This window comes from Schistocerca gregaria, chromosome X (genome assembly GCF_023897955.1).
Source record: "Schistocerca gregaria isolate iqSchGreg1 chromosome X, iqSchGreg1.2, whole genome shotgun sequence".
NCBI lineage: Eukaryota > Metazoa > Arthropoda > Insecta > Orthoptera > Acrididae > Schistocerca > Schistocerca gregaria.
The window spans coordinates 31,127,121-31,154,121 of record NC_064931.1 but is presented as its reverse complement, the minus strand read 5'-3'; the positions used below and the strand labels follow the sequence as shown (position 1 = coordinate 31,154,121).

At 44.7% G+C, this 27,001-nt stretch overlaps 1 protein-coding gene across 1 annotated transcript in view; it reads right to left on the bottom strand.

Moving 5' to 3' along the window:
* Nucleotides 1-27,001, bottom strand: part of LOC126298504 (ras-related protein Rab-4B) — a 99,690-nt gene that overhangs the window by 5,696 nt on the left and 66,993 nt on the right. Inside the window, exon 5 of the mRNA XM_049989840.1 lies at nucleotides 21,025-21,120. Within this exon, the coding sequence (XP_049845797.1) occupies nucleotides 21,025-21,120 (96 nt within the window). The remainder of the gene's footprint in view (nucleotides 1-21,024; nucleotides 21,121-27,001) is intronic.

The window sequence follows — 27,001 nt, the reverse complement described above, 5'->3', positions numbered from 1 at the left end:
GGAGTTTATAAGAGGGTGGCTAGGTTGACACAGTCCAGTAAAATGTGGACCACCGTCAAACGGGAACCATAATGACAGTGGGATGGGTCCTCACGATGGAGGAGATGACCATGAGTCAGCCAAGTATGGCTGATGCAGTGTTGGCAAAGGACAGTAGAGTCCTTGCGAGAGACCTTCATGGAGGGCCTCTATAAATTCGTTGACTCCTTTACTCTCCATAGTTGTTTGGCGAATTCAGAGTGAGCCATTCCATATTCCAGATCGCTAAAACTTGATGGCATAATACTGATATCAAGAGTCGGCCTACTGGTAGCCAGTTTGGCTTGGCTAATCAGCGACTTCATTCCCCGGAATCCCAACGTGGCCCAGGATCCTGACAAATGTCAAAGTCTACATTGTTCAAGGGCATACAGGGAATCCTGGATAGCCATGACCAAGAGATGGCGAGGGCTTGCAAATGGCTCAAGGAGGCACTGCAGATGGGAAAGGACTCACTGGTGCGCAGGAATGGATATGCTTGAGAGCAAGAGAGATGGCTACCAAGACTGCATTGAAAACATTATAGGCATCTGGCAGTTCAGTATATCCCACATGAGTATTCGGGATGAATCAAGTCTTTCAGCCCTTGTGATAAGTCCTGACGAAACTGTGGCCAAGGGATGAACCACAGAGACATGTGAGTGGGCCTAGAGGAGAGAAAGAAAACTGGAGTTCAGAGAGGAGGGATCGGATGCAGATTGCGATCATAAGCCCCAATTTGGTCCACTGTTGCGTGAGATTGAAATAAATCTTTGGAAAGAGATGGCTTTAGTTTGGATGCTTAGGGGAGCTACAGACACCTGATCCACAATGGAGGGACCCCAGCCTTCATGAGTAAGCTGTTCACAGGGCTAGTTCAAAAGGCTCCTGTTGTGAGTCAACCCTGCAGTGGTGTGTCGATCCAGTACATACAATGCTGAGGGCAATGCCGAACCACATGCCAGCCGTCCAGCTTTGTAATGCTGCAGAAGGATAGTGTGATCTGTGCCCCAGCTGCTGTTACCCAGGCAGTGAGGCATATTAAAGTGCAGATAGCACTTTTGCTTAAGCTGGTGAAGTTGGGGAATCCACATCAGCCGAGCACTGAAGACCAGTCCTCAAAAGCAAGAAGTCTCCTTCACATCTACTCTACATCTAGATATACATCCATACTCTGCAACCCACCTGACGGTGTGTAGCGGAGGGTACCTTGAGGACCTCTATCAGTTCTCCCTTCTATTCCAGTCTCTTATTATTCGTGGAAAGAAGGATTGTCGGTATGCCTCTGTGTGGGCTCTAATCTCTCTGATTTTATCCTCATGGTCTCTCCGCAAGATGTAAGTAGGAGGGAGTAATATACTGCTTGACTCCTCGGTGAAGGTATGTTCTCGAAACTTCAACAAAAGCCTGTAGCGAGCTACTGTGCGTCTCTCCTGCAGAGTCTTCCACTGGAGTTTATCTATCATCTCCGTAACACTTTCACGATTACTAAATGATCCTGTAACGAAGCGCGCTGCACTCCGTTGGATCTTCTCTCTGTCTTCTATCAACCCTATCTGGTACAGATCCCACACTGCTGAGCAGTATTCAAGCAGTGGGCAAACAAGCATACTGTAACCTACTTCCTTTGTTTTTGGATTGCATTTCCTTAGGATTCTTCCAATGACACTCAGCCTGGCATCTGTTTTACCAACAATCAACTTTATATGATCATTCCATTTTAAATCACTCCTAATGGGTACTCCCAGATAATTTATGGAATTAACTACTTCCGGTTGCTGACCTGCTATACTGGAGCTAAATGATAAGGGATCTTTCTTTCTATGTATTCGCAGCACATTACACTTGTCTACATTGAGATTCAATTGCCATTCCCTGCACCATGTGTCAATTCGCTGCAGATCCTCCTGCATTTCAGTACAATTTTCCATTGTTACAACCTCTTGATACACCACAGCCTCAGTGAACTTGTGAGGTCATCCATAAGGTCATTTATGTAAATTGTGAATAACAACGGTCCTATGACACTCCCCTGCGGCACACCTGAAATCACTCTTACTTCGGAAGACTTCTCTCCATTGAGAATGACATGCTGCGTTCTGTTATCTAGGAACTCCTCAATCCAATCACACAATTGATCTGATAGTCCATATGCTCTTACTTTGTTCATTAAACGACTGGGGGGAGCTGTATCGAACGCCTTGCAGAAGTTAAGAAACACGGTATCTACCTTTGAAACCGTGTCTATGGCCCTCTGAGCCTCGTGGACGAATAGCGCGAGCTGGGTTTCACACGATCGTCTTTTTCGAAACCCATGCTGATTCCTGCAGAGTACATTTCTAGTCTTCAGAAAAGTCATTATACTGTAACATAAAACGTGTTCCAAAATTCTACAACTGATCGACGTTAGAGATATAGGTCTATAGTTCTGCACATCTGTTTTACGTCCCTTCTTGAAAACGGGGATGACCTGTGCCCTTTTCCAATCCTTTGGAACGCTATGCTTTTCTCGAGACCTACGGTACACCGCTGCAAGGAGGAGGGCAAGTTCCTTCGCGTACTCTGTGTAAAATCGAACTGGTATCCCATCAGGACCAGCAGCCTTTCCTCTTTTGAGCGATTTTAATTGTTTCTCTATCCCTCTGTCGTCTATTTCGATACCTACCATTTTGTCATCTGTGCAACAATCTAGAGAAGGACCTACAGTGCAGTCTTCCTCTGTGAAACAGCTTTGGAAAAAGACATTTAGTATTTCGGCCTTTAGTCTGTCATCCTCTGTTTCAGTGCCATTTTGGTCACAGAGTGTCTGGACATTTTGTTTTGATCCACCTACCGCTTTGACATAGGACGAAAATTTCTTAGGATTTTCTGCCAAGTCAGTACATAGAACTTTACTTTCATATTCATTGAACGCCTCTTGCATAGCACTCCTCGCACTACAGTTCGCTTCGCGTAATTTTTGTTTGTCTGCAAGGCTTTGGCTATGTTTATTTGGTTATTAACATACAGTTATGGTTGTGGGTGAAAGGAACAACATCGACAGAATGCACTATGCGAGTCTTGGCAGCTGAAAACGGAAAGCCATGGCCAAGTCCCCATGCCCATGCCTTTCATATGGTGCCTTGCAGTTCACATTCAGTGACATCCCCACTAGAGGAGCAGTAGTGGAGGCAAAAGTCTTCAGCATACAAGGAGCGTGATACTGAGGACCCCACAGCTGCTGCTAGACCATTGACGGCTGGTACATAGAGGGGGGACACACTGTACAAAGCCCTAAAGGACCCCATTCTCTTGGATATGGCGAGAACTGTGGTTGGCATCAACTTCAACATGGAAAATATGATGAGACAAGATGTTCAGTAGTAGAACAGTCTTGGCAAAATCCACCCTGGGATGCAGCCAGAGACTCAGGGAGCTACTAGCTCACCACTCTTTCAAGGCACATACGGAGAACAATGGTGAGATGAATTGGGCAATAACTGTCCAACTCTAGAAGGTTCTTACCCAATTCCAGTACTGGGACCATGATGCTTTCTTGGCACTGCTATGTTAACTCACCCTCGCTCCAGATGCAATTAAGAATGGCAAGGATATGATACTTATAATCCACCAATAGGTGTTTAAACATTTAGTTATGGATGCAGTCTGGCCCTGAGGCAGTATCAGGGGAGTGGGCTAGGACACTGACAAATTCCAACTTGCTGAATGAAGCATTATAGGATTCCAGATGGCGTGTAGTAAAAGATAACTACTTTCACTCCACCTACTGTTTTAGGACACGGAAGGCAGATCGATAATTCTCAGATGCAGGTGCTTGAGCATAACACAGAGCAAAATGTTTGGTGACAGCATCTGGGTCAGTGCAGACAGTCCCACTGAATGAAATACATCTACACCTATATTTATACTCCGCAAGCCACCCAATGGTGTGTGGCGGAGGGCACTTTATGTGCCACAGTCATTACCTCCGTTTCCTGTTCCAGTCACGCATGGTTCGCGGGAAGAACGACTGCCGGAAAGCCTCCGTGCACACTTGAATCCCTCTAATTTTACATTTGTGATCTCCTCGGGAGGTATAAGTAGGGGGAAGCAATATATTCGATACCTCATCTAGAAAAGCACCCACTCAAAACCTGGACAGCAAGCTACACCGGGATGCAGAGCACTTCTCTTGGAGAGTCGTGCCACTAGAGTTTGCTAAACATCTCCGTAACACTATCATGCTTACCAAATAACCCTGTGATGAAACGCGCCGATCTTCTTTGGACCTTCTCTATCTCCTACGTCAACCCGACCTGGCACGGATCCCACACTGATGAGCAATACTCAAGTATGGGTCGAACGAGTGTTTTGTAAGCCACCTCCTTTGTTGATGGTCCACGTTTTCTAAGGACTCTCCCAATGAATCTCAACCTGGTACCAACATACCAACAATTAATTTTATATGATTATTCTGCTTCAAATCGTTCCACACACATACTCCCAGATATTTTACAGAAGTAACTGCTACCAGTGTTTGTTCCACTATCATATAATCATACAATAAAGGAGCCTTCTTTCTATGTATTCGCAATACATTACATTTGTCCATGTTAAGGGTCAGTTGCCACTCCCTGCACCAAGTGCCTATCAGCTGCAGATCTCCCTGCATTTCGCTGCAATTTTCTAACGCTGCAACTTCTCTGTATACTACAGCATCATCCGTGAAAAGCCGCATGGAACTTCCGACACTATCTACTAGGTCATTTATATATATTGTGAAAAGCAACGGTCCTATAACACTCCCCTGTGGCATGCCAGAGGTTACTTTAATGTCTGTAGATGTCTCTCCATTGAGAACAACATGCTGTGTTCTGTTCGCTAAAAACTCTTCAATCCAGCCACACAACTGGTCTGATATTCCGTAGGCTCTTACTTTGTTTATCAGGTGACAGTGCGGAACTGTATCGAACGCCTTGCGGAAGTCGAGGAAAATAGCATCTACCTGGGAGCCTGTATCTAATATTTTCTGGGTCTCATGAACAAACAAAGCGAGTTGGGTCTCACACGATCGCTGTTTCCGGAATCCATGTTGATTCCTACAGAGCAGATTCTGGGCTTCCAAAAACGACATGATACGCGAGCAAAAAAACATGTTCTAAAATTCTACAACAGATCGACACCAGAGATATAGGTCTATAGTTTTGCGCATCTGCTCGACGACCCTCCTTGAAGACAGGGACTACCTGTGCTCTTTTCCAATCGTTTGGAACCTTCCGTTCGTCTAGAGACTTGCGGTACATGGCTGTTAGAAGGGGGGCAAGTTCTTTCGCGTACTCTGTGTAGAATCGAATTGGTATCCCGTCAGGTCCAGTGGACTTTCCTCTGTTGAGTCATTTCAGTTGCTTTTCTATTCCTTGGACACTTACTTCAATGTCAGCCATTTTTTCGTTCATGCGAGGATTTAGAGAAGGAACTGCAGTGCAGTCTTCCTCTGTGAAACAGCTTTGGAAAAAGGTGTTTAGTATTTCAGATTTACGTGTGTCATCCTCTGTTTCAATGCCATCATCATCCCGGAGTGTCTAGATATGCTTTTTCGAGCCACTTACTGATTTAACGTAAGACCAGAACTTCCTAGGATTTTCTCTCAAGTCGGTACATAGAATTTTACTTTTGAATCCACTGAACGCTTCACGCATAGCCCTCCTTACGCTAACTTTGACAGCGTTTAGCTTCTGTTTGTCTGAGAGGTTTTGGCTGCGTTTAAACTTTCAGTGAAGCTCTCTTTGCTTTTGCAGTAGTTTCCTAACTTTGTTGTTGAACCATGGAAGGTTTCTCCCTGTCCCTCACAGTTTTACTCAGCACGTACTTGTCTAAAACGCATTTTACAATTGCCTTGAACTTTTTCTATAAACGCTCAACATTTTCAGTGTCGGAACAGAAATTTTCATTTTGATCTGTTAGGTAGTCTGAAATCTGCCTTCTATTACTCTTGCTAAACAGATAAACCTTCCTCCCTTTTTTATATTCATATTTACTTCCATATTCAGGGATGCTGCAACGGCCTTATGATCACCGATTCCCTGTTCTGCGCTTACAGAGTTGAAAAGTTCGGGTCTGTTTGTTATCAGTAGGTCCAAGATCTTATCTCCACGAGTCGGTTCTCTGTTTAATTGCTCGACGTAATTTTCGGATAGTGCACTCAATATAATGTCACTCGATGCTCTGTCCTAAACATTTGAGTGTCCCAGTCTATACTTGGTAAATTGAAATCTCCACCTAAGACTATAACATGCTGAGGAAATTTATGTGAAATGTGTTCCAGATTTTCTCTCAGTTGTTCTGCCACTAATGCTGCTGAGTTGGGAGGTCGGTAGAAGGAGCCAATTATTAACCTAGCTCAGTTGTTGAGTGTAACCTCCACCCATAATAATTCACAGGAACTATCCACTTCTACTTCACTACAGGATAAACTACTACGAACAGCGAAAAACACACCCCCTCCGGTTACATGCAATCTATCCTTTCTAAACACTGTATGTGCCTTTGTAAAAATTTCAGTAGAACTTATCTCTGGCTTCAGCCAGCTTTCCGTACCTATAACGATTTGAGATTTGGTGCTTTCTATCAGCGCTTGAAGTTCCGATACTTTACCAATGCAGCTTCGACAGTTTACAGTTACAATACCGATTGCTGCTTGGTCCCTGCATGTCCTGACTTTTCCCTGCACCCTTTGAGGCTGTTGCCCTTTCTTTACTTGCCCGAGGCCATCTAACCTAAAAAACCGCCCAGTCCACTCCACACAACCCTGGATCTTTCAGACTGAGGGCAGCCTCTGGAACAGGACAAGCAGCCATGTCCGGCTGAAGATCAGTATCAGTCTGAGACACAGCCTGAAACCGGATAGTCAGACAAACTGAAGAGGCTTTCCGTTCAGCCCTCTGCAATGTCTTTCGCTCCCTGCCACATCTCGAGATGACCTCCCACTCTACCACGGGTGAGGAGTTAGGCTCAATGTGGGCAGTATCCTGGGCAGCCACAGCCATAGTCAGACCAGGGGATGCGTGGGACGAGGTGGCCGTCCCCAACAAACCCCCATCCAGACCTCCAAAGTGATGCCCATTGGCAACAGGTACACCTGCAGGGTCTGCTATACGTAGAGACATCTGACCTTTGGCAAAACCTGCGAAGGAGAGGTACCTGGTCCGATGGTTGAAACGTACTATTCCCAGCAGTCTCTCTTCTGTTTTATTAGGTGGCAGACCTGGGCACAGAGGTACTCCATTGATGGATGCTGCTTATAACGTTTTAGAGCCTGCCTATGATCTCTAATGGCCTTTGTGATTTCTGATGACCACCATGGGGGACTGTCTTCCGTTGGAGTGGTCGCTAAATCAGCTGCTGAAAGAACGGCTGTAGTTGTATTCTGGACTGCCCCACTGGTATGTCCATGTCATGGGGAGCCAAGGGGGACAGCAGTGGCGAAAGCACTCCAGTTAACACTGTTGAGCCTGTCTGAGCAGGTGTCCAGGAGAGTAAGGCTGATGGAGGGACAGGAAGATAGATTGGTTGGTTGGTTTAAAAGAGGGGGGGGGGGGGGGGGAAGGGACCAAGCTACGAGGTCATCGGGCCCTTGTTTCCAAGGAAACAATGCCACAAGGGTGAGAATGAGAGAATGTGACTTACAACACAAAACATAATGAAAGGAAAACCCACAACAATGACTGAAGGGCAACATACATGTGAATGGACAAAAGGGGACAAGAAAAACACGAAGACGCAAGAAACAGGTAGAAGAGGTTAAAACAAGAAAACAGGTTACCATGGCTGGCTGACCATGAGGATAAAAAGGAAAAGCCAGCCACTCTGCAACACATTAAAACCTCCACCCTGAAAGCACTAGGGTGGGGGACACACACAGACAAAGGGCATGTGCTAAAACTTAGAGCAAATGATAAAACTCACCCTCACAAATAAAATGTAAAACTAAAGAGGCTGTTGAGGCATTGTCGCCCAACACTGAAGGTAGGGTGCTGGGAAAGTTAAAAGTCCGCCGCAGAGCAGCAAAAAGAGGGCAGTCCAGCAAGAGATGGACGACCATAATTTGTGAGCCACAGCGACACCAAGGTGGGACCTTTTGATGGAGGAGGTACCCATGCGCCAGCCACGTATGGCCAATGCGTAGCTGACAGAGATCCACAGAGCCCCTGTGAGAGGCACACCCTGAGGTCTTCCACACATTCGTAGTTTCCTTAATGGCACGCACCTCGTGCATACTGAGGTTATTCCATTCTGTCTCCCAAAACCGCCAAACCTTGCGGTGTAATAGTGAACGCACATCAGTTTCAGAGAAGCCTATCTCCGTAAGTGGTTTCCACGTAGTCCATTTGGCCATTCTGTCAGCAAGTTCATTTCCTGGGATTCCGATATGACCAGGGGTCCAGATAAACACGACTGGACTGTTCCAGAGCATAGATGGACTCCTGGTTAGGTGCTACCAAAGGATGACGAGGGTAGCACTGGTTAATAGTGTTCAGGTTGCTCGAGGAGTCAGTACATAAAAGAAAAGACTCCCAAGAGCATGAACGGAGATACTGAAGTGCACGAGAAATGGTCACAAGCTCTGTAGTGAATACAATGCAGTCATCAGGTGAGGAAAGATGTTCAATATGCTCACAGTGAATGCAGGCAAAGCCTACATGGCCATCAGCCATTTGTGTAAACCACTTCAGAGCCTCTAAACACGTCAAGAATCGAGAGGAAGTGACAGCAGAGAGCTGCAGGGTTAAAGGAGTCCTTAGGGCCAAGTGAAAGGTCGAGGCAAAGCAGAGGCCTAGGTGTGCACCATGGAGGTGTTTGTGAATGAACTGCAAGTATAGGTGGTAAAGGCAAGGACTCCAGTTTGGAGAGAAGGGATCGCACACAAACTGCAGTTTTAAGCCCTGACCATTGACCGTCGATGAGGGAGATGAACCACTATGGGCGGGAAAAGGAGACGGTAATTCGAATGAGCAGGAGAACTACAAATGTGTGCAACATTACTGGCCAGCAGTTGTGCACACCTAACTTGCAATGGAGGGACTCCGGCCTCCACCAGAACGCTGGGCACCGGACTTGTCCTAAAAGCTGCCATTGCTAGGCGAATGCCACAGTGGTGCACTGGGTCGAGTAAACGCAACACTTAGGGTGTATGAGGAGGTCAGAGCCACAGGATATAGGCACTCATATTTTCTCTTAGCCTCAGTGTAGATCAATCGGTCTAGAGTCTCGTATTCCATGCTTTTCCTCATTTCCTGTAAAATCCAGCAGACTGGCGAGCAAGGTGAATGATGCTCTCTGCAGTTGACAGAGATGGGAAGTGGGGCACATGGATTATTGGGATGTGATGGATGTCTACAATCTCGACATGTGATGTTGGATGTACAGCAGGAAGACACATGGCCGAACTTCCAGCCCTTAAAGCACCGAGTCGGGGGAGGGATATATGGCTTGAAATCACAGAGGTAGACCATCACCTTGATCTTCTAGGGTAAGGTGTCACCTTCAAAGGCCAAGATGAAGGCACTGCTGGCCACCTGATTATCCCTCGAACCCCGATTGATGCGCTGCACCAAATGAATACCTCGCTGCTCTAAACATGCGTGCAGCTCATTGTCAGACTGAAAAAGAAGGTCCTATGAAAGATAATACCTTGTACCATATTTAAGCTCTTCTGTGGCGTGTTGGTAACAGAAACATCTCCCAACTTGTAACAAGCGAGTAAAGTCTGTGACTGGCAAGAGGATGGTGTTTTTATCAAGTCTGACTCAGATCGCATTTTGGACAAGTCCTCCAAGTCCTCAAACTCATCCTCTAAATGCTCTACAAAAAAACTGTGGCTTCATGGAAACAAAGGAGTCCCCATCAGTTCTCATACATATGAGGTTCCGGGGTGAATAAAGTTCACTGCCATCCTTAGTATGGCGTTCCTCCCATGGTGTGGCTAGGGAGGGGAATGATTAGGGGTCATACTTTCTTGCATTGTACTGAGACTTGGAACGCTCTGAGACTGCTGGTGTTTGATCACCAGCAAGTGACTATGTGATATGCTTCATTGTGCGTCATCTGCTCTGCTGTCACAAGGCCAACTGGCAGGATGGGCACTGCTGGGAGTCCTGATGCCCCAGGGTGACAGGCATCTACTCCTTGGCATATGTGGGGAGAAAGGCACAGGCATCAGCAGAGTGATTCCTGTGTTGTCAGGGGGCTACAATCAACAGGGTACATGGCAGTTACACCACAACATACTGGGTACCATGCTGGATATCAGGTACAAATAAGTCCATGATCATCGTCGGCGCTAAAAGCGACGCCGCGTAGTGCATGGTGGAAAACACACCCAGGAAGGCATGTTTGCCCAAGAGATGGATAATGAGCTGGACTGCAGTGCAACAATGAGAGAGTGGGCTATAGATCTCAAGGCATGATGGACACTATGCACATGTAAGGCTTCCTCTTCGTGAAAATTTTGAAAAATTGAGTTTAAACCATACAGGGGATCATCACAAAGGCTGAAACATGTGAGACTCCTTTTAGTCGCCTATTATGACAGGCAGGAATACCTTGGGCCTATTCTAATCCCCGAACCCGCAGGGGGTGGACATGAAGATTTTGATGTGATCACTACCGTACAGGTCATTGTCGACTCTCCAGTGGATGGATGGGAGAAGACAAGGGCTGCAGATGGAAAGGTTAAAGGCCAAGAAAGTTCCTTGCACCACACTGACATGTGTGTGAGCACCAGTATTCAAGAGGCAAAGGCCACGTTATGCCAGTAAGTTTTTGGCCAGTGTTAATTGTTCCACCCCATAAAGGGTTATGGGCATTGAAATCACGCAAGGTTAGGAAAGGTGAGGGGGAGCTGAGAAACCAATGCAAACAATATGTTCTGAAACACTTCACCATTGGGAGGGAGGTAAACATTGCAGATGGTAATATCCTGAAATGCCCTACCCCAACAGCCACAGCCTCCAAAGGTGTACTCAGAGGCACAAGCTATATAGAGTGTCCAGAACATATGTGCAAACATTACCCGACACACTGCCATAGTTAGCACAATTCTTATAATATCCCCAGAATCCAAGAAGGGCTGGGGTCTGCACTGCTGGAAACAAAGTCTCCTGAAGGGAAATGCACAAGGCAGGAGAAGTGCTCAATAGATGCCATAGCTCAGCAATGTGGCGGAAGAAACCGCAACAGTTCCACTGGAGAATAATGTTGTCAATGTACTGTGAGGCCATGAAGGGACCAAGGAGGCAGGTTATACCCTACTGTTACCTGCTGTCATTATTTGAGGGGTTATGACCTCAATGTACAGAGGTTCCTGGTTCCATTGTGTGGTGCAAATCAAGGCCTTAAGGGCCACCAGAATCTCCGCCTCAGTCACAGCAGTGGAACAGGCGGGATTTTTTTTTCTTTCTTCTTTTTGTGGGGGGGGGGGGGGGGGGGGAGGCACTCAACTACTAAGGTCATTAGCCCCCAGTCACAAATATAAGTGCACATATAATCTGGTAAAACTCAAGGAGGGGGAACACCAGAAAGTTCTTACAAAGACGCAGATAAAATAATTAAAAGAGATGTCTTAGGACAAGTCCGTCAAAGTAATAAAACGAAGAACACGAGCAGCTGCTCGAGCATCATCAGCTAAAATTACCTGTAAGGTAGGTGGCAGAGACAGGACAACACGAGATTGATTAAAACAGGGACAAGACAATAAAACATGGCGCACTGTCAATGCATGACCACAGGGGCACTGTGGGGCAGAGTCACCGGATAGCAGATAGTGGTGGCTAAACCGACAATGTCCAATCCGCAACCTGGCCAAAATGACCTCCTCTCGCCAAGATGGATGGGAGGAGGTTGTCCAAGCTGTTGGGAACTGTTTTATGGCCCGGAGCTTATTTTCTTGAAGTGACGACCAAGTATCCCACCATAATGACACAAGCCTCTTACAAAAATCCCCACTAATGTCAGATGATGGGACACAAAGGGAGGCTGGCCGAGGCAGGAGGACTGCAGCCTTGGCTGCAGCACCAGCAGCCTCATTCCCAGGCACTCCTACATGGCCTGGAACCCACATAAAGGTAACAGGAGGGCCATCATCAGCAAAAGAATGGAGGGATTGTTGGATCCGTTGCACCAAGGGATGGACCGGACATGGAGCTCCAAGGCTCTGAAGAGCACTAAATGGATCAGAGCAGAGTACATACGGAGAATGGTGGTGGCGGCGGACATACTGAACTGCCTGAGAGAGAGCAAAAAGCTCGGCCGTAAAGCTGGAACACTGGTCGAGGAGCCGGTATTTAAAGGTGACGTCCCTGACGACAAAGGCACAGCTGATACCGTCGTCAGTTTTGGGGAGTCGCACAAGAAGTCCGACAAACCGTGAGCAATACACTGAATCTGGAGTATGTCTTGCCAGTAGGTCAATGGTAATTCGGCAGCTTCAGCATATAGAATCTCGAGGGGACTAGTGTAGAATGCTCCGGTCACAAGACTTAAGCCCCGATGATGGATGGAGTTGAGACGGCGTACGAGGGATGGCCAAGCAGACAAGTAGACGAGGCACCCATAATCCAGCTTTGATCGGACTATGGACCGATATAAGCAAAGCAGGACAGTGCGATCCGCTCCCCAAGATGAAGCACTAAGAACACGGAGGACATTAAGGGAACATGTACAATGCAAAGACCAACAAAGTTTCCTGTCCAGTGTGAGCCCTCGAAACTTCGTTGTCTCCACGAATGGGAGAACAACGGGACCAAGATGTAAGGATGGAGGAAGGAATGCTTTATATCGCCAAAAGTTGATGAAAAGCGTCTTCTCTTCAGAGAACTGGAAGCCAATAGACACACTCCATGAGTATAGGCTGTCAAGACAATGCTGAAGGCAGCACTCCAGGCGGCATGTTCTCTGGGCACTGCAGTAGATCGCAAAGTCATCGACGAAAAGAGAGCCCGAGATGTTCGGTGGAATGCAATCCATAATTGGACTGATCGCTATGGCAAAAAGGGCTATGCTCAAATCGTAGCCCTGAGGCATTCCATTCTCCTGGAGGAATGGTGTCTGACAATACGGAACCCACACGTACCCTAAACATTTGATCTGTTAAAAATGAATCAATAAAAAGGGGCAAGTGCCCATGTAGGCCCCACCTGTGCTTAGTATGGAGGATACCTCCTCTCCAACAGGTATCTTAAGTCTTCTCCAAATCGAAGAACATAGCTACCATTTGTTCATGATGAACGTCGACAAGGTCACAAGGTGGTCAACAGCAGAGCGGCGGCGACGAAAGCCGCATTGAACATTGGTAAGTAGCCGAGATTCAAGAATCCAAACCAACCGAGTGTTAACCATGCACTCCATCACCTTACAGAAACAGCTTGTAAGAGAAATGGGGCGGTAACTAGAAGGAAGGTGTCTACCCTTCCCAGGTTTGGGTATGGGAACGACGACGGCCTCACGCCAACGCATGGGGACCTGACCTTTGGTCCAGACGCGATTATAGGTACGAAGAAGAAAGCATTTGCCCGCCGGAGAAAGGTGTGTCAGCATCTGAACATGAATGGCATCTGGCCCCAGAGCAGAGGACCGGGACAGTGCAAGTGCACGTTTGAGTTTCCGCATGGTAAAGGAGGCATTATAATCTTCCAGATTCAGCGAGTGGAAGGAAGGTCGCCGAGCCTCTTGCGCCTTTTTTCTGGGAAGGAATGCAGGGTGGTAATGGGCAAAGCTTGAAACCTCCACAAAAAAATCGGCCGAAGGCGTTGGAGACATCCATAGGGTCCACAAGTACCTCATTATTTGAAGTCAGGCTAGGTATCGAGGAGTGGGCCTTAATCCCCGACAGCCAGTGCAGGTCACCACAGACAACAGAAGAGGGAGTGAAACTGTTAAACGAGCTTGTGAAAGAGGCCCAACAAGCTTTTTTGCTGTCTCTGATGACTCGACGACATTGCGCTCGGAGTTGTTTGTAATCAATGCAATTCGCCAGCGTAGGACGGCGGCAAAAGGTGCATAAAGCACATCGTCGAGCACAAATAGCGTCTCTGCAAGCCTCATTCCACCAGGGGACTGAAACGCTATGTGAAGAAGAGGTAGTAGAGGAATGGAACGTTCAGCAGCATTGATGATAACAGCCGTGAGGTAGTTGACCTGACTGTCACACTTGAGAAAATCTTGGTCCGGAAAGGTCCCCAGTCAGCTTTCGGTATGTTCCAGCTTGAGGGACATGGGGATGGGATGTGGTGCAGGAGACAAACGACACAGGTGAAATGGTCACTCAAATAGCTGTCAGAAAGGACATACCACTCGAACCGACGGGCAAGAGTGGTAGAACAGATTGAGAGGTCCAAGTGGGAGTAGGTATAAGTAGAGTCCGAGAGGAAAGTTGGAGCGCCAGTATTGAGCCAGACATGATTGAGATGGTTGAAAACATCCACCAAGAGGGAGCCCCTATGACAGGATGCAGGAGAACCCCAAAGGGGATGATGGGCATTGAAGTCGCCAAACAATAAAAATGGCCGAGGAAGCTGAGCAATCAGGTGCATCATGTTAACCCGACTAACTGCGGATGACGATGGAGTGTAGACAGTACAAACAGAAAAAGTAAAGGCAAAAAGAGTAATAAGGACAGCTATTGCTTGGAGTGGGGTGGTCGATGGGATGGGATGGTAATAGACATCGTCCCGAATGAGCAACATGACCATCATCAACTGGAATACCGTCCACAGGGGTTAGGTCAGATTGCTCGGAGGTATAGTGGGTAAAAGCAATACGGTCAGTTGGGTGTACTTCGTTTCCTGGAGACCAATGACGAGCAGACAGTGCAGGTGGAGGAGTAGTTGTAATTCCTCCCGATTAGATCGGATACCTCTTATGTTCCAATGTAACAGAGCCATTGCGAATCAGAGAAAGGGGGAACAAAACGGGCGAAGAGCCGGTCACCTCGAAGGCCGTGGAGGGCCAGGTTTCGAGGAAACATCGCTACAACCGTCGGGAGGCGGATCCTGTTCCATCGAGTCGTCGCCAGCTGTGGCCCAATTCCTGGGTTGCACAGGAGGGGCAGCAACGTCCGCCGATGACAGGCCAGCTGAGCACCTGGCAGCAGAGCATCCCGGCGAAACTCAGGACGGCCGGGAGCAGTGACTGTCGGATGGAGCATCAGACGAAATGCGCCGGGGTGAAGAGGGGGATAGAGACGACTACTTTGAGGGCTTCTTGGAAGACCAAAGAGTCACAGGGATGGTGGGCTGGACCCGAAGAAAGTCCTCACGCTCGGGGGCCTTTTTTTGAATGCCGGACCTCTGAAGCCGAGGTCCGTAACGTTTCCCCGATGGACGCCTGAGAAGGGGATCGCTTCTCAGGAGGAGGAGGAGGAGGAGGAGGAGGAGGAGGAGGAGGAGGAGGAAGGGTGGCCCCTGGGGCAGAGGGGGCAGGGGCCGCGAGGGAGGAGAATTTGGAAGGGAGGGATTTGGGAGGTGGAGGCATAGACCCCAGATGGGGTGAGGAGGTGGAGGGGGGACAGAATAGGGGTGAGGATACTGCGGAAGGAGTGGACACGACCGAAGCAAACGACGTTGTCAACATCACAGGATGAAGGCGCTCTTATTTCTTCCTGGCCTCAGAATAAGACACACAGTCCAAGGTTTTCAATTCTTGTATCTTCTTCTCCTTCTGATATGCGGGGGAGTCAAAAGATCTAGGCGAGGGGAGGTCAGGACAATTGACGCACCGAGGTGGTCGGGTGCATGTATGTACCTCACGAATAGGACGTCCACAATCGCCACAAAGGGGCTCAGCTTCACACTGTGACGACATGTGCCCGAAGCATTGCATAGGAGGTGGGATGTAAGGTTGCACGTCGCACCGGTAGCACATCACCTTTACCTTCTTCGTGAGAACACCCCCCTAGAAGGCGAGGATAAAGGCCCCAGTGTCGACGCAACGATCTTTGAAGCTGCGCTGGATTAGCCGGACGAAACGCACGCCATGGCGCTTCAGGTAGGCCTTGGCTGCTCATCAGATTACAGCAGGAGGTCTCGATGGAAAATAATCCCCTACGTCCTACTGAGCACCAGATGTGGGACAATGGACACTGGGATGTCCCCTAGTCTGTCGCATGCCTGGAGTGCCACCAACTGTGTAGCGGAGGTGGTCTTTATGAGAATGGACCCTGAACGCATTTTACTAAGAGCCTCAATTTATCCGAAGATCTCTTCGATATGAAGTACATAGAACATGGGCTTGGAGGTGGTGTGAGGGAACCAGCAAGAGATGAGCCCCCAACCATCAGGTGGGCAGGCATGGTTGACCGACTCTGAGGCGGCCACTATAGAAGTTGTAACAGGCAGGAGTATCATTGCCAAAGGTGGCGACAGCGACATAGCTGTAACATATGACACTGTTATACACACTGGGTGCAACTGCTCATACTTCCTCCAGGTGTCTTGATAATTTAGTTTGTCCAGAGTCTTATATTCTTGAATTTTCTTCTCTCTATGTAAAACAGTACAATCTGGTAAGCAGGGAGAATGGTGCTTTCCATAGCTGACACGGATGGAGGGAGGCGCACAAGGAGCATTCACATGCAATGGTCATACACAACCTCTACAGATGGGGCTAGCGTTGCAATGCAAATACATGCACAAATTTCAAGCACTTGAAGCACCACATGGAGGTGGTGGTGGTGGGGGAGGGGGGGGGGAGGGGGGGGAGACAAGGGGGCTTGGGAACATACAGTTCATATCGCATCAGTATATCATCAGCTTGACCTTTTCAGGCAATGAATCACCTTCGAAGGCCAGGATGAAGGCAACAGTAGGAACCCTACTGACCCTTGGTCCTCTGTGAACACAGTGGACAAACTGCACACCCTGTCACTCCAAGTTGGCACATAGCTCATCATCAGATTGCTGAAGCAGGTGTCTGTGGGAAATGAGGCCCTGAACCATATTTAGACTATTATGGGGAGCGACAGACACCAATATGCCCCCAGCTTATTATAGACGAGCAGTGCCCAAGTGGGAAGGGGATGCTGTTTTTATCAAAATTGACTCACTTTTCCTTTTAGAGATGGCTTCCACTTCCCCAAACTTGTCTTCTATGTTCCCCATAAAGAATAAGGGCTATGTGGTACAAATGGCTCTGAGCACTACTTAACAACTGAGGTCTTCAGTCCTCTAGAACGTAGAACTACTTAAACCTAACTAACCTTAGGACATCATCATCACACATGCATGCCTAAGGCAGGATTCGAACCTGCGACTGTAGCGGTTGCGCGGTTTCCGACTGAAGCACCTAGAACCGCTCGGCCACTCCGGCTAGCTAGGGGCTGTGTGTCCAAGAGTAAATACTCATCAGACCAAATATTGGGGTATTGGGGGAGGGGGGGGGCATTTCTCTGCTTGCCGCTGAACCCTACATTCCTCCCATGGTGTAGGCAGGGAAGGTAACTTTTTACAACCAGATCTCTCTTCATTAAAAGAGGTCTTTCCTTTCACAGAGACTGTTGGGGCAGTATAGCCACCAGCGGGAGATAACTTCATCTGCTTCATTTGCATTTCATATGCAATGTTCCCACCCCCTCCAAATGGGGCCTCCCCCCCCCCCCCCCCCATGGGTGCTACTCAGCCTTAGTGATGGCTAGCTGGCCAGTAATCCATTGCTTGGAGTCCCTGTGCCCCCCCACAAAAGGTACATACTCCTTGGCATATATGGGGAGCTTTCACCTCAGGCGCCAACAGTGTAATCTCTGCATGGTATGCAGGTATGAGGATGGTTTGAAAAGTTCTCGCAACAAAATAGAAAAAAAGTACTTACATCACTGAAACTTTTTTTTTGTTTTTCAATGTAGTCTCCTTGTAGATTAATGCACTTGGTCCAACGATGTTCCAGTGTCTTGATCCAATCTAAAAAACGTGTTTCCTCCAGGCCTGCAAAATAGTTGTCAACTCCAGCTATCAATTCTTTGAAGTGAATCTTCACCACCAAGAAAAATTTTCAGGTTTGGGAAGAGATGGAAGTCTGACGGAGCCATATCAGGTGAATAAGGTGGGGGTGGCAACACTTCATTCTTCAGTTCGTGTAATTTTGCCTGGCGATCGCATGCATTTTTTAATCCAGCGTCAAGAGTTGCAGCAGATAATTTTTTCATTTCTAATTCTTCAGTTAAAATACGATATACCCTCTCAGATGGCAACTAGCAAGCATGAGCAATTTCACGCACTTTCAATCAGCAATCCTCCATGGCCAGTTTGTCCATCATTTGCAATGATTTCTGGAGTAGAGACATCTGGGCTGACCATGCGTGGATCATCATCTAAGCTCTCCCGACCAAATTTAAATTCACTTGTCCACTTGGCAACAGTTGCATATGAAGGAGCAGAGTCTCCCAGTGTATTATGGAAATCGGCATGAATGTTCCTTGCTATCATACCTTTCTTTATGAAGTACTTAATCACTGCTCAAATCTCAATTTTTGCCATCTTCGCAAATCGCTACATGGGAATAACAACAGAGCCACATCACTGCCACCGCTCTCTTCCAAGAGCACTGATGTGGCATGTGTTTACAGGCAACAGTCCAATGAATGTCACGAGAACAACTTGCCATGCTAGCGCTGACCTCTCGTGGTGATTCCGAGAACTTTTCAAACCACGCCCTCGTAAATGTTAGAACACTATCTTTTTGAATTTTGTATTTGCTAAAACATTCAACAACTTTAAGAGCTTAAATCATTACAAATGTTCAGACAGTGAAGAATACAAACAGAAAGATCAGCAGCTATCGCAACCAACAACAAAGGAAGCAATAAATAAAACTGGAAATAAAATTGGTAGCACTTGATGAGTATGAAACATGTTAAATCCATGTAAATTGAAAAAAAAGGGAAAAAATATCTCCTGAAAGAAAATTAAATGGGAATCGCCAAAGACTTATTAGAAACCTCTCATGTATGTCACATAACTTTTTTAATATTATACAATATGCAAGTGACAAGCTGTACAGGTAAAGAAGTAAGCTAACATCTGCATTGGAGGTCTGGCACAGTACATTCTTTGACTTTTAGATCTTCCCTCTTTCTTATCAATGTGAACACTGGCCTAGTCCCCTGTTTCTGCTTAAAACACACACTGTGACATAAGAAATAAACAGTCAATGGTAAGTTACTTTCCCAATAGTAAGTTCAGACAACTTACATTTAATGTGTGCAAAAGTGGTACACATTGGTAGGCTCAGAAAAATTGATTATTATATTAAAATGCACTAATTTTTGTGGAAATTATGACACCAATTCATGGCACAAATTAGGTGCATGACAGTGCACAAATTATTAGAATTACACAACGATATATGATCTCCAATGTTGAGGGCCCAGTGTGGTGTGAAGTAATCACAGAGCCTCTAGAGGTCACACCAAATATAGAAGACATTGACAATCTTAAGACACTCGCGTATGGTTTGTATGCGAGCCCTCAAACCATCAACAGTGGCTGCTGGGGGACTGTGACGAACATGTTACCAATAAATCATATCTCATCCATGTTTGTTGGTTGGTATAACAAGTGAATATGCATACCACAACAGCAATGGTGCACGATGTGTGCCTGCAAATTACCTGCTACATGTGGAAGGGCATTGCTCTGCAGAAATGCATATGGAATTTGCTGAAAGGGGCACACTATTTTGAATTATAAAACCTGCATATTGCTGTGGTTTTTATACAGATTGCTCTCAATATGTAAGACTCAAAATCATATGTTATATCCAATCTCAACACCAAGCGATAACACTGTTTTCATCTGCTATGCCACTCAACAATGCAGGCTACAAGACTGTAGTCACCATTACAACAACAGACTGTCGTCACTACCACAGGTTAAAGAAGGGCTTGTCCAAAACACATTTTGCCACCTAAGCATGACATAAAAGATGTTCATTCACCAAATGAAGCACCTGTAGTTTCTGAACAATGGAATCACTTGCACTGGGAAGCATGCCACCCGTCTAATCTATAGAAGATGATGTCGCACCGCCAACAAAGACACATCTATGGTAGTTGCAATACTTCAGAGGATGGTTCATTACAGGCATATAAAAAAGCAAACCATCATCCTATGTTTTGGTCAAATTTCAGGGTCAAATGCACATACTGTGCCTTTTGATTTCAATGGACCATACTGAACCTTGCTTTCATTCTTTCACTTTGTTTAGCAGTTCTTTGCAGACAAAGCCTGGTATAGCAATGGTCTTTCTGGCCACAAAAGAGAGAGAACAGGTGGGGCCCACATTTATAAATGTCATCTCTCTGCAATCTAAATTACTTATTATTGGTGCATAGTTCCATCCATCTCTCAAGTTTGGATTCACTTGGGCCATTCATTCTGTATGTTCCAATCTTCTTCAAACATTGGTTTCTAAAAGTTTATGGTGCACTCTTAATCTGCCAGTAGTTAAGATGAATAAGCAGCTAGTGGAATAATGGCACATTTCTTATTCTTAATAGAAAAAGATGATTCCATGTAACAGGCTTTTGTAAATACCCATTCATGTCTGCAATAAGAAGATTCCATGTAACAGGCTTTTGTAAATACCTGTTCACATCTGCAGGATTCTGTTGTGACACATTTGCTTAATTTCTTTGTAGAGAAGTAGTTCTGTCATACAATACAGGTACTGCAAACTTTATTAACACATATACACTTATAATGAAATGGAAGACACTCACTGTTACTAAATCTTGAAACTTACTAACCTCACCAACCTCACAACCCACTAGTTTTACTTCTGGAAACATACAAATTCTGATCCCTATCACTGATAACCTCTACCATCTGAAGCAAACAAGTAACATTAAAAATGTGGTTCCCATGCTAATTTTGTGGACTTTTTTTATCATGTGCTTTTATGTATGAGGGAAAACAATAAAATTCAGGTGATCCATATAGACAGTTTAAAATGCTATGACAACATTATATGAATACATACCAGTCTCAATTTTTGCCAATATGGATTTTGAGCATTTAAGAAATGCTTCTTCAACATTTTCTCCTGTTCTGGCACTTGTTTCAAGAAACATCAGCTCTGTAACATTTCAAAACCATTGTATTTTATTTGCAAAGCAGAAAATTTCTGACTTTCTTTTTTAACAAGTAATAATAATAATAAAGCATTATCACTGGCATGATAACTACTGAAAACTATTTAACTTCATTAACAACTAGAATCACAGTTGTACTGAAGGAGGGGGGGGGGGGGGGCTTGGCAAACTGGGCAATTGCCCAGGGCTGCAGGTTTTTTTAGGGGGCAGCAATATTTGGACAAAATTGTTTGAAAACCATGGACATCATACAAGTTCCTATACTTTAAATCTCCCACTCACATGGGTAAATTAACTGACACACATTAACAGTGCTGATTGGTTTCCATGCCACGTGCATATTCCCAAAATTTAAATCTCCCACTCACCAGGGAATATTAGTTGACATACACATGCAGAAGGGTGTTACAGTGTCATTTATTCTCGATATTAGTAGCAAAGGTAGGAAATAGTTTGATATAGTTATGTTAATTAGTTATTTTAATAACTTATGAGTGAATGTCCTCATATGTTTCATTTTTGATTGATAATTATGTTAAACTGTGATTAAATGGAGTTAAGGTACATCCACACCAGTGTTAATTTGTTAACTTCATCTGAATGGAACATCAGTCTGAGATACCACCATAGTTGACGTCAACAATGAAGAAGCTGAGTAATCCTCAGTTGGGTCCCGAATAACGGCTGGTCAACAGCTCATTGTTGGCGCATTCATTGTTTTCCAGTAAGTAGATTTTTGTTATTGTTGGTCTGTGAGACCATGTTCCGAAAATGTGTATTCTCTTCCCAGTCTGACAGATCGGGTGATCCTAAAAGTGTCAAGTTTTTGCCAGTCTCTCTGACTGTGTGTTCCCATGTCATGTATTTGTTGGTCTTTTCGACCAGTGTTCCCCTCTTCCAAGAGTTTTGTTTTCTTTGCTGCAACATTTCATCAATTTGATTGGAAGTTTTGCTTCTACACTACGGTTAATATTTTTGTATTCATAGCGGGACAAAAAATTGTAACAACTCCCATTTTAAGTTTTAAATTTAAGTATTCCATTATTCACACACGTAATACAATTTACTATGGAAACTTGTTACAGCAATAGAAATATCCCCATTAAAATACATTTTTTCCTGTTTTACATGCAGTTTTACAATGGAAGGTCTGAAATATGTTTCAAATTGGTTGAAAAAAAATTGTAGCCTTTGCACTTTCTCAAGATTACTTTGAAGAATCTGACTCCAAAGTAGATTCAGACGAGTCATACATTCCGAATGAGGACCTTACTATCCTAGATCCTCATAGTGAAACAGATAATGATGATGACTCCCCCAATGATGATGATCATGGTGATGAAACTATTTCAGAAATACTTGAAGTAGAAAATACACCATTCCGCGAAGAAATCGGAGAACAATGACAGCCTGACAAGTTCTAGCGGAAGCAGACTTATCGCTCCACAGCTGCCTACTGATGTTTCCAGCTCATCTGTGTGTTCAGACCATGACAATCAAGATGAGAGTTGTCTTCCAGTTTCTTACTATGGCAGAAATAAATGTTTCACATGGTCATCAGTTCCTGTACGTTCTAGGGCATGAACAGCAGCATCCATCATCGTCAAAAGTACGGCTATCCAATACACAAGGCCCTGCCCTCGCTGTGGGGAAAAAACCCAGGTAAGTATGGCACCTTTTCTTTACCGACAACATGACTGAGAAGACTGTAATTCATACCAACAAAAAGTTGGCGAAAATGTGTTCTGCTATTGAACTAAAGGAAAGTATAGCATACAAAGACACTAATTGAAGTGAATGCTGTGGTTGGACTCTCAGTTCTTTGCACCATATTCAGATCAGCAAGGGAGCCTATGAACTTGCTGCTTTCCACTTCAGTCTTGGGCAGACCAATTTTAACAGAAAAGTGATTAAGAGTATTGCTTAGAGCATTTCAATTTGATGAATCGAGCACGAAGAAACAGCGGGAGAAAAATGATCCAGCTGCTGCTATTACAGAAACATTTAACAAGTTGATTGGAACTGTCAGCAAATTTATACCCCTGGAGCACATTTGACAGTTAATGAAACTTTGGTGCCTTTCAGAGGGCGGGTTAAATTCTGTATATACACTATGTGATCAAAAGTATCCAGACGTCCTCAAAAACATACATTTTTCATATTAGGTGCATTGTGCTGCCACCTACTACCAGGTACTCCATATCAGTGACCTCAGTAGTCATTAGACATCGTGAGAGAGCAGAATGGGGCACATTGCGCAACTCACAGACATCGAACGTGGTCAGGTGATTGGGTGTCACTTGTGTCCTACATCTGTACGTGAGGTTTCCACACTCTAAACATCCCTAGGTCCACTGTTTCTGATGTGATAGTGAAGTGGAAACGTGGAGGGATACGTATAGCACAAAAGCGTACACGCTGACCTTGTATGTTGGCTGACAGAGACCGCCGACATTTGAAGAGAGTTGTAATATGTAATAGGCAAATATCTATACAGACCATTACACAGGAATTTCAAACTGCATCAGAATCCACTACTAGTACTGTAACAGTTAGGCAGGAGGTGACAAAACGGATTTCATGGTCGAGCGGGTGCTCATAAGCCGCACATCATGCAGGTAAATTCCACATGATGCCTCGCTTGGTGCAAGGAGTGTAAACATTGGTCCATTGAACAGTGGAAAAATGCTATGTGGAGTGACGAATCACAGTACACAATGTGGCGATCCGATGGCAGACTGTGGGTATGACAAATGGCCGGTGAACATCAACTGCCAGTGTGTTTAGTGCCAACAGTAAAATTCGGAGACGGTGGTGTTATGGTGTGGCGACGTTTTCCATGGAGGGGCCTTGCACTCGTCATCATTTTGCATGGCACTATGACAGCACAGGCCTACACTGATGTTTTATGTACCTTCTTCCACCCAAAACACCCACAAAACAGCATGAAAGTCATGGGTCTGGCAGATGTACATAATGCATATAGTTAAAATGCTCACATCTACTGCAGCAAAGGATGTGATGGAGCCACACTTTCTGTAGCAAAAAAGAATTTTAGCATCCTCACTCAATCTGTAATCCATCCATCTAAAGGGCTGTACGGCACAAACAGAAATATCAGTTGCGACGACTGGTTTGTTCTTCAGAACTTGCTCAGGAGCCACTAGCTCACAATTTGACATTAGTTGAGACACTACAAAGGAACAAACCCCAGATACCAGCCAAATTTCAAGCAACAAGCGCTTGTGAATTACAGCTTTACAAAAGACATGGCCCTGCTTTCTTATGTCCCCCCAAAAAATAAGGCAGTCCTACTTCTATTGACAATGCACTGACATTGCAAATGGTAAACTTGAAATCATATCTTTTTATAATGGCACAAAAAGTGGAACAGACACACTAGATATGGAGTGCAGTGTTGATTCTGCTAATCGTAAAACAAGAAGGTGGCTGTTGGCAATTTTTTTATCACATAGTGGCCATGGCCAGATCAAACGCAAGTACTTTTTGAAGAAACAAAAACCATATCACGTTTTGATTTCCTGAAAAGAGTCTGTTATATTTGGTCCACAATTTCATGAAATCCTGACTGGCAACCTCCAACCCGCCTCAAGAGCTACGAAATATTATTTCACCTGTAGAGGAAGATGCAGCAAAAGAAAAAAAAATTGTTAGCCAATGCAATAAATTTTTAGTTCGAGTTGATAACACTTCATGTCCAACACACATGCTTGAGGGAGGGGGGGGGGGGGGGGGGGGGAGAGAAGGAAAACGGCATACAAATGTATTTGTTGTAAAGAGCCAATGTGCTTGGAGTGTTCATGAAAAGTGTGCAAAACTTGTGCCATGAAAAATGAATGTTAAATTTTGTTGTTGCATTATTTGTGAGTATTCAGTTTCTTTACAAGTAATTGTCATAATGTTAAACACAAAAAGTTTCCAAACAAGTAAAATGTAAACAACCAAATACTGCAGACTGAAGTTCTTTTCAGTAATAATTTTGTATTTGTTGGTAACATAACAAATTTTATGGTTTAAAAACTTAGTATTATGTTTATTTATGCCTTAAGCATTGATAAAAACGATTTGGAACAGCGAAAAATTCAAAAACGGGGAGAAAAATGTAGTTTATAAGTTCTAGCGGTCTAGGATACTGATGTTCCGCCTAACTGCCGAATTAAAGATGTTCTAGTTAGAGGGTTAATAAACTGTAAACAAAAGATATTCATGCTTTTTTCCCCCATTCATAAATAAAACAATGTCTTTTTGAAATTTTCCAGGCAGTTTTATAAACAGATATTTTTAACTTTTTTGAGTCAAATGATGAAATAACTTTCTTACATTGCACATGCATGTATAACAGCAGCAAGTAGCAGATGGACTCTTTATGATTTTCATATGGATGACTAAATACAGTTTGCTTTAGTTCATTAAATCAAATGACAAGTGAATAAGAAATGTAATAGGAAAACAAAAAATTCTTTGATGGATCTGATTCAGACACTGAAGAAATTAATGAATCTGATGAGATGACGATATCCTTCCTTTTGATTTTGGATAAACTGATTGAACAACTGAACAAGAGTTTCTTCTTATAAGGACTTCAATGAACCATTAACATTTTTGTCAAACCTGAGTAAGCTAAGTCCACCTGAAATCTGTAAAGTGTCATCCAGCCTTAAGCAAGTCTACAATTCAGTTCCTGAAGACTCAGTTTACACTCCAAAAGCTACATCTCTGATGTAAACAATAAAATATGAGTCATACTCTCTTCCAGAATGATGCAAGATGCTAAAAGGTAGCAACTTAGAGAATGTTTACCCAAATTTGAACATAGCTCTTCAAATATACTTAAATACTCCTGCTTCCAGTTTCTCACAGAAAGATCATTTTCTGCTGTAAAACATGTAAATAATTATTTAACATCGCAAAAAGAGGACTGTCATAGTTATCTTTGTGTCCTTGCAACTGAACCAGACCTGACAATAAAACTGGACTATGAGGAAATCATGCTTGCCTGGAAATGACAGGGCAAGAAAAACCACTTTGTTATTTCACTGATCAGTGTTTTGCCTGTAGTATCTTTCGAAGTGTAATGTAAGTTGTTTGCACTGCTTCTATTTAATTTTAATGAAAGGGCAATTATAGTGTTAGCATTTACATTTACTGTGTGACACTTTATTAAGTTTTAACAAAATTATGGATAGTTGCTAATTCCATGTAATGGAGATGCTGAGTCACGTACGGGTACAACAAAAAAGCTGCCAAAAAATGAGCTTTCGGCCAAGAAGGACTTTGTTGGGGATAGCACATGCCTACACCCACACACGCAATCACACACACATGACCACAGTCTTTGGCTGCTGAGGCCACAATGTGTGTGTGTGTGTGTGTGTGTGTGTGTGTGTGTGTGTGTGTGTGTGTGTGTGTGTGTATAAAAAGCATGGTTTCAGGTTTGCAACTCATGTTAGACAAATAGAGATTTTTGATCAGAGGCATCAGGAGTCCTAAAGTCAGGCCTTAATCAATGAGAAAATATATTGACTATAACAAGAAGAGCGGAAACTCTGATGGTAAAAGGTTCAAATGGCTATGAGCACTATGCGACTTAACTTCTGAGGTCATCAGTCGCTTAGAACTTGGGACTAAGTGAACCTAACTAACCTACGCACAACACACACATCCATGCCCGAGGCAGGATTCGAACCTGCGACTGTAGCAGGCACTCGGTTCCAGACTGTAGCACCTAGAACTGCACAGCCACTCCGGCTGGCTGATGGTAAAAGATTCTTAAGTATATCTTTGAATGATACACTGTAACACACGATCAATAAGGATACTTACTACAACCCTGAGTACAGAATA